This window comes from Phocoena phocoena, chromosome 7, assembly GCF_963924675.1.
Source record: "Phocoena phocoena chromosome 7, mPhoPho1.1, whole genome shotgun sequence".
Taxonomy (NCBI): domain Eukaryota; kingdom Metazoa; phylum Chordata; class Mammalia; order Artiodactyla; family Phocoenidae; genus Phocoena; species Phocoena phocoena.
In genome coordinates this window covers 111,109,329-111,121,699 of record NC_089225.1, presented here as the reverse complement: position 1 = coordinate 111,121,699, position 12,371 = coordinate 111,109,329, and the positions used below count along the sequence as shown (strand labels likewise).

Here is a 12,371-nt window from a genome sequence, read left to right as displayed (position 1 = left end):
TCGGTTTTGGTTTGATGTCCATGTGTATTGATTTTTAGATTCCACATATAAGTGAAATCATACGGTATTTGTGTTTCTCTGTCTGACTTATTTCACTTAGCATAACACCCTCCAGGCCCATCCATGTTGCCACAAATGGCAAGATTTCATTCTTTTTTATGGCTGAATAATATTCCAGTGTGTGTGTGTGTGTGTGTGTGTGTGTGTGTGTGTGTGTGTGGTATATTATATATATATTCATTTATTCATTCATCTATGGATGGACACTTAGGTTGCTTCCATATGTCAGCTATCATAAATAATGCTTCAGTGAACATGTATCTTTTCAAGTGAGTGTTTTTGTTTTTTTCAGATAAATACCCAGAAGTGGGATTGCTGGATTGTATGGTAGTTCTATTTTTAATTTTTTGAGGAATCTACACACTGTCTTCCATGGTGGCTGCACCAGTTTACATTCCAGCAGTGTAAAAGTGTTCCCTTTTCTCCATATCCTCACCAACACTTGTTATTTTTTTTTTTTGGCTTTTTGATAATCGCCAGTCTGACAGGTGTGAGGTGGTGTCTCATTGTGGTTTTGATTTTCATTTCCCTGACGATTACTGATGTTGAGCATCTTTTCATGTGTCTCTGTTGGCCGTCTGTATGTCTTCTTTGGAAAAAGGCCTGTTTATGTCATCTGCTCATTTTTTAATTGGGCTGTTTGTTTTTTGACATTAAATTGTGTAAGTTCTTTATATATTTTGAATATTAACCCTTTATCAGATACATAAGTTGCAAGTATTTTCTCCCATTCAGTAGGTGGCCTTTTAGTTCTGTTGATAGTTTCCTTTGCTGTGCAGAAGCATGTAGTCCCATTTGTTTATTTTTGCTTTTGTTGCCCTTGCCTGCAGAGAGAAGTCCAAAATAATATTCAGATTGATGTCAAAGAGGTTACTGCCTTATGTTTTCTTCTAGGAGTTTTATGGTTTCAGGCCTTACATTAAAGTCTTTAATACATTTTTAATTTATTCTTTTTTTAAAACTATTTTTTTTTAATTTTTTTATCTTTTTGGCTGTGTTGGTTCTTTGTTGCTATGCACAGGCTTTCTCTAGTTGCGGCAAGTGGGGGCTGCTCTTCATTGCCGTGCGCGGGCTTCTCACTGCGGTGGCTTCTCTTGTTGTGGACACGGGCTCTAGGTGTGCCCGCTTCAGTAGTTGTGGCGCACAGGTTTAGTTGCTCTGTGGCATGTGGGATCTTCCTGGACCAGGGATCAAACCCATGTCCCCTGCATTAGCAGGCAGATTCTTAACCATTGCACCACCAGGGAAGTCCCTAATTTATTCTTGTATATGGTGTGAGATAGGGGTCCAGTTTCACTTTTTTGCATGTAGCTGTCCAGTTTTCCCACCACCATTTGTTGAAGAGACTGTCTTTTCTCCATTGTATGTTTGTGCCTCCTTTGTCATAGATTAACTGACCATGTGTGCATGGGTTTATTTCTGGGAAGTATTTATTGTTATTCTTATTCTGCTTTATTCTTGCCCTGGGTCCCCAGGTCATCAGAAACTCAATGAGCAAAACAGTTCTCTTCCTTTAGTCACCTGATCCCAGGATTCTTTTATCCCTACTCTAGGGCAGGACATTTGCCCTTATTTATCTCAGATTAGGGCCCATTACAAAGTCCTTTACCGCAGCATAGTAGAATGGTTAAGGCCAGGAACTCTGGAGCCAGCCTGCCTGGGTTCCGATTCTGGTTCCACCATTTACTTGCAGGGTGAACTGGGGTGGTGTCTTGGCTTCCTGGTGCCTCGATTTCCACATATGCAAAATGGAGAGAGTGCTAGCACCCAGGCAAAGATGTGTGTTAAGTATTAAAGAAATTGGTGTCTGTAAAGCATTTAAAATAGTGTCTGACACACTGCACCCTGTGAGCACTAGGTAGGTGTTCACTGTTATTTTTTGAAATGGCTCATAATCGTGGGTTTAAATGCTCACGTCACTCGTGATTTTAAAATGCTTATTAAATTGTCATTTTAAATCTATTTAAGTTGGCCAAGATCAAAATGGTTAAGGTCACAATGTTGGCAAGGTGTGGGAAGAAAGGCTCTGTCATACACTGTTGAGGGGAAGAGTAAAGCAATCCTGCAAGCTCTTTGCAAGGCAGCTCAGCAATGTCCATTAAAATTACAAATGTATATTTTTGAAAAGAATGATCTATAGTACCCATAAAAAACCATTTTCAGACAAACTATTTTAAGCCAGAAGAAAACTATCAGTGAAAAGATACAAGAAGGCATACAGGGTAAGAGCAGAGATTCTGGAGGTACATGCTTCGGGTCAAAGCCCCAGTCTACCACTTCCTGGCTGTGTGACCCTGGACAAGTTCTTTGACCTCTCTGTGCCTCAGTTTCTGCATATATAAAATGAAGATAGTAATGGTACTCATACATAAGACTACTTATTATGAGGAATAAATTAGTTAATATTTGTAAACCAGTTAAAATAGTGTCTCACAAACTTTAAGTGCCATGCAAGTGTTTATTTTAAAACATTTTTAAAGAATGTAGGACACAAAAGTAGCAAATTTAGCTCCCACCACTACTCAATTACAGGCTCAACTATACAGTTCTATTCCAGCTCTTAATTAAGCAAATCTTAAAACTACTACAAGTTTCCAGAAAGTAGATTTAACGGGCTAGAAATTGCTCTGTTTTTAATTGTTTTGCACCCACTTGAAGTTGTGGCATCCTAAAATAAAGATTTACCGTAACTGTAGTATGAGCAGAGGGCAAAAGAAAACCATCAGCGGGCTTCCCTGGTAGTGCAGTGGTTAAGAATCCTCCTGCCAATGCAGGGGACGTGGGTTTGATCCCTGGTCCGGGAAGATCCCACATGCCATGGAGCAACTAAGCCCATGCACCACAACTACTGAGCCTGCACTCTAGAGCCGATGAGCCACAACTACTGAGCCCACATGCTGCAACTACTGAAGCCCACGGGCCTAGAGCCCATGCTCCACAACAAGAGAAGACACCGCAATGAGAATCCCGTGCACCGCAACGAAGAATAGCCCCCGCTCGCCACAACTAGAAGAAGCCCGCCTGCAGCAATGAAGACCCAACACAGCCAAAAATTAAATGAATAAATAAATAAATTTTTAAAAATTAAAAAAAAAAAAAACCATCAGCCCTGACTCTCCCCACAACTTTTTTTCACTTCTTGCTGGGTTCTTCTTTCTGAGTAGATGTGTTTATATAAACACAGATATACAAGTATAGATATATTACTGTGAAATGAAATGGTGAAACAAAAGAGCTTATTTTTATAAACTAGGGAACGTCCACGCACACGCACATGCACACGCATGCACACGATCTTAAAACGGACCAACCGAAGAGCAGTTTACTCCACAGCATGAGGCATTCCACGTGTAAAATTAGCGCAGGAAGCGCACGGCGCGAGCCCATGGGCTGATGGGGCGGCTCTGAGTGCTCCCTAATGATGACCAACCGGGGGCTGCGTGGAGCTGATTAATCTCTGCACTGACCACGGCGGTCATTTGTTGGAACAGACCCTCTCCCTTCCCCTCACTGCTCCATCCTCGCCTTAAGTGACTACAATACCCCCAAGACCATGAGCTCCTCCAGGAAGTTGCCAGCATTAAATCACTTATTTGCAAGGGGATTTGTGACTGATAAATTGGACAGATTGTCATTTGGACAAATGTCCATTTTATCTTACTAACTTGACCAAGGATTTTTAAAGGCAAAGCCCATCAAACATTAGATAAGCATTTTAAGTTAATGGACCATAGAGTCCTATTTCTCCACAAACCCAGGAGTCATCATCTTATGTCCTATTTTTACAGCAACATCAATTATTAATATGTATATTTTTGCTGACAGAGGACCTTGCTATAAACTTAGGTTTCGTTAACCAGTTCTGGGTCATTAACTGTGGAAAGCTTGTAAATATAATGGTTTATTCACATGGGAAGCCTTCATTAAGATGCATTATTCTACAGCTGATGTATTTCCGTATATAGTATATTACTGTGTTTTCTATTTCCCTTTAATATTCGTAATTTATTTTTCAATGAGTTGCTGTCTATGCGGTGAGTTAACAAATTTGAATGCCGTATGAACAAAGTTGCTAAACAGGAAAAAGATGTTGTAGCCCAAAGGAAAAGCTACTCATTAACATAAGAATCTAAATATATTATAACCTTTAAATTCAAAAGCAACTAGCGAAAGAAGCTACAAATGACCCCAAATGTATTTTTGTCAGAGAAAGTCTATCTCAAGCAACACGCATGAATACACACATATTAACAGCCCAGCGTGGTGTAATAGGAGAAACACAGACCCGGAGGATTCCAGAAACCTTATTGCCAGCTTCTTCAGTCACGTAGGATGGCTTGGGAGAGTCATTAAGTGATGGACCTCAGTCCCCATCTGTTCAATGGGATAATCAGGTCCTTACTTCTGTCTCAAAAGATGGATGTAACATCAGTAAAGAAATGTAGAGAAAGAAGGTGTGGGACAGAGTGCCATGCCAATTACAAAAAATCTGATGAGCGCTGGGAGACTTCTGTTTCACTTGTAGACCATGGACGTGTTATGAAGTTGGCTGAACACTTTGTGTAGAGCTTTGCCAGGACACCAGTCAGAGTTGCCTACTCATTAATTCACTTTTAGGGATTCAAAGGGGAAAAGGCCCAGCTAAAATATAGTTTGTATGTGTGAATCTATGAAAAAAATATGCTATGATTTACCATAAGAACAATGTAGTGGGGGGGATTTCATATGATTCACTGATAAAAAATCATAATATTAAAGCAAGACTTCAAGACAATTTTACACGTTCATCAGAGACAAAGAAATTTGGGTCATTTGTAGCAGAGATGCATTTGAACATCTTCACGAAAACAATGGACTTCAGGGTAGTCATTGGAGAGATCAGATAAAAATCTCTGTGTTAGTTATAAACTTCTATTTCATAACACTAGGAATGTAAGACATTTCCTGAAAAATATGAGAATTGGATACTTCTTTAAATGATTAAATAAAGGGATTTCTTATCTCTTTATTTTGACACAAAGTAGATAATATAAAGTCATGGCTTTGAGCACTTACATCTTGAGTCAATTTAGATCACTGGCTTTTAACATTGTTCTTTAAAATGATTCTGTAATTCTCATTCTAGGTCCACTTTCAAAGTCGTTTTAGGGGTTTTTCCCTATCAAGAGTTGTACATTCTCATGTTCTCATTATACTAAACTTAGACAATTTGCTTAGTTTGTTACACATTCTAATACATATTTTTATCAAGTATTATATGTGTGATTTTCTTTTCATTTTCTTCCCCCTGGCTTTATGTCATTAAGTGGATGCTGTATTCTGACAGCATCTCAATTGTGGATTCAAGTAGAGAAGTCACAAACCAAAACAATGGTCACATTCCCACCAACAGTGCAAGAGGGTTCCCTTTTCTCCACACCCTCTCCAGCATTTGTTGTTTGTAGATTTCCGATGATGCCCATTCTAACCGGTGTGAGGTGATACCTCATTGTAGTTTTGATTTGCATTTCTCTAATAATCAGTGATGTTGAGCAGCTTTTCATGTGCTTCTTGGCCATCTGTATGTCTTCTTTGGAGAAAAGTCTATTTAGGTCTTCTACCCCTTTTTTGATTGGGTGGGTTGTTTGTTTTTTTAATATTGAGCTGCATGAGCTGTTTATATATTTTGGAGATTAATCCTTTGTCCATTGATTCGTTTGCAAATATTTTCTCCCATTCTGAGGGTTGTCTTGTTTATAGTTTCCTTTGCTGTGCTAAAGCTTTTAAGTTTCATTAGGTCCCATTTGTATATTTTTGTTTTTATTTCCATTACTTTAGGAGGTGGGTCAAAAAAGATCTTGCTGTGAATCATGTCAAAGATTGTTCTTCCTATGTTTTCCTCTAAGAGTTTTATAGTGTCTCGTCTTACATTTAGGTATTTAATCCATTTTGAGTTTATTTTTGTGTATGGTGTTAGGGAGTGTTCTAATTTCATTCTTTTACATGCAGGTGTCCAATTTTCCCAGCACCACTTGTTGAAGAGACTGTGTTTTCTCCATTGTATATCCTTGCCTCCTTTGTCATAGATTAGTTGACCATAGGTCATAAATCAAGCCTTAGGAAATTGAAATTGTATCTAGCATCTTTTCCAACATAACACTATGAGATTAGAAATAAATTACAGGGGAAAAAATGTAAAAAACACAAACACATGGAGACTAAACAATACATTACTAAATAACCAAGAGATCACTGAAGAAATCAAAGAGGAAATCAAAAATACCTAGAGACAAATGACAACAAAAACACAACAATACAAAACCTATGGGATGCAGCAAAAGCAGTTCTAAGAGGGAAGTTTATAGCAATACAATCCTACTTTAAGAAACAAGAAAAATCTCAAATAAACAATCTAACCTTACACCTAAAGGAACTAGAGAAAGAAGAACAAACAAAACCCAAGGTTAGTAGAAGAAAAGAAATCATAAAGATCAGAGCAGAAATAAACAGAAACAAAGAAAACAATAGCAAAGATCAATAAAACTAAAAGCTGGTTCTTTGAGAAGATAAACAAAATTGATAAACCATTAGCCAGACTCATCAAGAAAAAAAAGGGAGAAGATTCAAAAATCAGTAGAAATGCAAAAGGAGAAGTAACAACTGACACTGCAGAAATACAAAGGCTCATGAGAGATTACTACAAGCAACTATGTGCCAATAAAATGGACAACCTGGAAGAAATGGACAAATTCTTAGAAAAGCATAACCTTCTGAGACTGAACTAGGAAGCAATAGAAAATATAAACAGACCAATCACAAGCACTGAAATTGAGACTGATTAAAAATCTTCCAGCAAACAAAACTCCAGGACCAGATGGCTTCACAGGTGAATTCTATCAAACATTTAGAGAAGAGCTAACACCCATCCTTCTCAAACTCTTCCAAAAAATTGCAGAGGAAGGAACAGTGCCAAACTGTTTGGCCTCATTCTACAAGGCCACCATCACCCTGATACCAAAACCAGACAAAGATACTACAAAAAAAGAAAATTACAGACCAATATCACTGATGAACATAGATGCAAAAATTCTCAACAAAATACTAGCAAACAGAGTCCAGCAACACATTAAAAAGATCATACACCATGATCAAGTGGGATTTATCCCAGGGATGCAAGGATTCTTCAATATATGCAAATCAATCAATGTGATACCCCATATTAACAAATTGAAGAATAAAAACCATATGATCATCTCAACAGATACAGAAAAAGCTTTTGACAAAATTCAACACCCATTTATGATAAAAACTCTCCAGAAAGTGGGCATAGAGGGAACCTACGTCAACATAATAAAGACCATATATGACAAACTCACTCTCAGTGGTGAGCAAACATCATTCTCAGTGGTGAAAAACTGAAAGCATTTCCTCTAAGGCCAGGAACAAGACAAGGATGTCCACTCTCACCACTATTATTTAACATAGTTTTGGAAGTCCTAGCCATGGCAATCAGAGAAGACGAAGAAATAAAAGGAATACTTGGAAAAGAAGAAGTAAAACCGTCACTGTTTGCAGATGACATGATACTATACATAGATAATCCTAAAGATGCCACCAGAAAACTACTAGAGCTAATCAATGAATTTGTTAAAGTTGCAGGATACAAAATTAATGCACAGAAATCTCTTGCATTCCTATACACTAACAACGAAAGATCAGAAAGAGAAATTAAGGAAACAGTCCCTCTTCTTTTTCTTTATCATCATCATTTTAGGCTTTGCAGGCCACATGGTCCCTGTCCCAACTATTCAGTGTGGCCGTTGTAGTGTGTAAGCCACCATAGACAGCATGTAAATGAATGGGCATGGCTGCATTCCAATAAAACTTTACTTACGAAAATAAGCAGTGGGCCAGGTTTGACTCATGTGCTATAGGTTACCAAACCTTTTTCTAGAGCAGTTAGTTTTTCCTCAAACCTGGATATTATCAGAATCACTTGAAGACTTTCCTAAACTACTAGTTTCTTGCTTCTTCCTCACCCCCAGGATGGAACTGGGAATCCATATTTTTTTTACTGCTTTTCAGAATTTTGAGGAAAAACGTGAACTTGGAAAAAATAACTCACTGGTATATTTGAAGATGTGTTGCATCTAAAATAATTTCCCTGAACAAAGTGACTACTAAAAACAAGAAAGGAGCAAATATAAAATAAGAAGGAATTTCAGGAAGATAAGAGCATGCTCAAAAAAGCAAAACAATAATAACCCCTCTACAATTCTAAATAGATCCAAATAATAAATGGACATAACTGAAAGCCAAATTAATTGTGAAAGGTAACGATAGAGAAATCTTCTGTAACATAGTGCGAGCAAGTAAAGGAGAGATGGAAAATACAAGAGAAAAGGTCAGATCAATCTGGTGCTCTGCCATTTATGGAATACTTGTTGCAGGGAGAAAAAGAAATAATAGAAGGAAAATTTACAGAGGAGAAGACATAATTCTTTACATTGAAAGAACCCACTAAATGGAGAATGTGATGAATGAGGAAATGCTCACACCTAGATTCATTTTGATAAACTTTGAAAAGACGAAGTGTAAAGCATCATAAGAGCAGAAGAGCTTTACCTACAAAGGAACAATCATCAAATTTCCAACAAGCTGGTTGCTGGCAGCTCTGCCCATTAGAAGTATCCTCCAGGGTAGCTACTAAGCTGCCATTCAAGTGGGAAGGGCCAAGTGAGGACATGTTAGAAATGCAAGTACTTAGAATATTTATGGCTGACCATATCCGGTCTGAAAGTGACACTCAAGGACATGCTTCACAACCTAGATGTCCATCGACAGATGAATGGTTAAAGAAGATGTGCCACATATATACAATGGAATATTACTCAGCCAGAAAAAGGAACGAAATTGTGTCATTTGCAGAGATGTGGATGGACCTAGAAACTGTCCTACAGATTGAAGTAAGTCAGAAAGAGAAAAAACAAGTACCATATGCTAACGCATATATATGGAATCTTAAAAAAACGTACTGATGAACCTAGTGGCAAGGCAGGAATAAAGATGCAGATGTAGAGAACGGACTTGAGGACATGGGGCGGGGGAAGGGAAAGCTGGGATGAAGTGAGAGAGTAGCATGGACATATATACACTACCAAACGTAAGGTAGATAGCTAGTGGGAAGCAGCCGCATAGCACAGGGAGATCAGCTCGGTGCTTTGTGACCACCTAGAGGGGTGGGATAGGGAGGGTGGGAGGGAGGGAGATGCAAGAGGGAAGAGATATGGGGCTATATGTATATGTATAGCTGATTCACTGTGTTATAAAGCAGAAACTAACACACCATTGTAAAGCAATTATACTCCAATAAAGATGTAAAAAAAAAAAAAAGAACAGTGAGACCAATAGCTCCCTCCCTCTGCTTGGCTCTAGCAGCCACACTTACACCTCTTCAGGAGCAGATGGGAGGATCTCTGTCTGCAGAAACCAGCTCAAAAGAAAGAAATCTGGGTACTGATACTCAGATGCCTCCAATAAAGCAGCTCTGACCTCACCAGTCAGCAACTCCCCAACACAGGTTCCAAACAGCTCTGGGAGCCTCCCTCCTAAATAAGCGTGAACCACAAAGGGTCACCAGTCACTTAGGAAAGACAGAGACCCAACAGAAAAGAAATTGGAAGGAAAAAAAGAGCTGTAAAATAAAACATAAAAAACAAAATTCTAAAAGTAATAACCTTATGGAAATAAAATAGGATTATCGAATCCAGAAATTAGAACAAAATTCCCCAAAACAGGAGAATCAAAGAACAGTGGAAGTGCTGCTGAAGAGTTCAAATATAATAATAGAAACTTCAAAAAATAAAGTTGAAAGAAAAAATTAAGAAAATCTCCTAGAAAATAGCAAAATGACAAAGAGATGGATGAGGGATACGTGTAAAGAAAATTGCAGGAGTTCTGAGAAGAAAAGAACTAAGAAAACAGAGGAAGGTAATTGTAAAGGAACAGTAACCAAAAAAATCCTTGTAACAAAAGGATATGGATTTTCAGATTTAAAATGGTCCCTGGCTTTAGTTAGGTTCTATCCATACCTTGGCTATTGTGAATAATGCTATAGTGAACAGGGGGGTGCAGATATCTTTTTAAGATCTTGATTTCATTTCCTTTGGATATATACCCAGAAGTGGGATTGCTGGATCATACGGTAGTTCTATTTTTAATTTTTTGAGGAGCCTCCATAGTGTTTTCTATAGTGCCTGCACCAGTTTACATTCCCACTGACAGTGTACAAGGGTTTCAGTTTCTCCACATCCACGCCCAACACTTGTCATCTTTTCTCTACTTGATACTAGCCATCCTTTGCTGAATCAGACTATAGTTTTTGGATTCTGGAAGAGTATTTCCTCAGTTTTGTGTGCTATTCACAGTGTAGGTGACACAGACACGACACACTTTTACGTTTATCTGCATTATTATTTTCTCTACCACTTTATTAAGTCTATACAATCAAATCACAATAGTAAATCAAGCCCTCATTTGTAGCATTTGCTAATTTCGACGGTGTGAGTATTCCTATAGCCAACTGCCAGCTGCTAACCTGAATGAACGCAGGAAGGTACGCACAGAAGTGACCGCATTATTACAGTATTTTCACCTTAGAGATACAACAGACATAATGACATCAAGAGCATAGATGACAATAAAATCCAGTCAAAGTAATTATGAAGCAGTGAGTTTTTGGTATCGATAACTTGCGTTGTTAACATAATTTAATCCTAAATCTATATAATTTAGCATTTAAAAATAACTGTGCCTAACAGCAAGCTTGCAAAATTTCTGAAAATCTGTCAACTGGATCTCATGAGTCATTACAGGCTGGCTCCAGCACACCACTGAATTTGTCCTTAATTTGCTAACTTACCTGGGCTGAATCTCTGAACTCCTTAGAGCTCAGGATCTTTAGCTCATACCTATGATTCCCATGTGTGTTCTTCTTCTCCAAGTCCCTTTTAGTTCTTTCCATCCAAACCCACAAGGTAGCACTTTTATAGATCATTTGACATCGTTCCCTACTGTGACGGACATTACTCTTACCCGCCAACCTCATTTCTTGAGCGGTTCTAAAGAACAGGAATTATGTCTCAAAGTGACTTTGTATTTTCGGTGACCACAACCCTCCACATGTTGCTGGACCAGTGCTGAGCATTTGGTGGGCGTTCTACAGCTAGACGTTGTTGCCTTTCTGATCAGCAGATGTGGAGAGAGAACATTCTGACAATGAGATGTAATAGCGTGAATGTCTAGAGTCAGCTGAGAATTTCCTGCTCTGGAGGGTCTTTAACAATACACAGGATGTTTTCAGAGTTGATTTTGGCGTCATTTTTCTTGAAATCAGAACACCCAAACTCTTTTCATCAATTCTTGCTTCATTTACTTTCTAATGCTATGTTCTTTCCTCTCCCACTAACCAAGAAGATTTGGAAAACTTTACCTTCTGTAACTTGAATGATTTACCGAATAAGCATTTTTTAAACTAAGTACCAGTTTCTGGGAAATAGTACAGAGTGATCCCATTCTTCCTCCCCATGGTTGTGAATTACTCCTTCAAGCCCTCCTGCAAGATTTGATTCTGTTGTTCTGTTTGTATTTCTTAATGGGTCTTTGGTAGAACACCATTGAAGATATGACATATTTCATTATTGTCTAAAATTTTTCACCGCTCTGTAACCTTTATGATCTCAAACCTTTTGGCTTATATTTTCAGAACCCGCCTCCTTTGTTTAATGAAGTCAGTGCTGCATTAATCCAGGCCGACAGGGTGACCCACCTGCGGGATGAGGTGCAGGTAAAGCATGAGGAGGAATACAGAGATGCCTTGGTTACAATCAAGGATGACTTGAAACTAATAGAAGGTCCCAACATCAAGGAGAACCTCCAAGATGAGATCCGGCGTTGGTTCATAGAATGCAGGTGAGTGTAGGACATCTATCCTGACAGTCTCTTCTGTGGTGGTTGATATTCTTGTATGTTTTTAAGCACAGAAACATGTTGATATGGATTCATGTGGTTTTCTGGCTTCATTTTAGAAAAGTAGAATGTGAAGGCTAAGAATTTAGGAACTAATTCTTTTTTTAATGAAATTGCTTTTGTTCCTGTTTTTAAATACAGTCTATATAACACTTCTATAGCCACATAAAATTGAACATCATGGGTGGATTTCACAGACCAGGTCTGTCTGAAATCCGAGGGGTCCAGCCACAAGCAATTCATGCTGCCCTTCCTTCTGGGATTTGACCCTCATTGTATGAGGCTCCACAGTCTCAGTCATGCTC

At 38.4% G+C, this 12,371-nt stretch overlaps 1 protein-coding gene across 1 annotated transcript in view; it reads left to right on the top strand.

Moving 5' to 3' along the window:
* The window catches only part of IQCA1 (IQ motif containing with AAA domain 1), a 168,458-nt gene that overhangs the window by 26,419 nt on the left and 129,668 nt on the right, over positions 1–12,371 (top strand). The window contains exon 6 of the mRNA XM_065880633.1: positions 11,804–12,009. Coding sequence (XP_065736705.1) covers positions 11,804–12,009 — 206 coding nt within the window. The remainder of the gene's footprint in view (positions 1–11,803; positions 12,010–12,371) is intronic.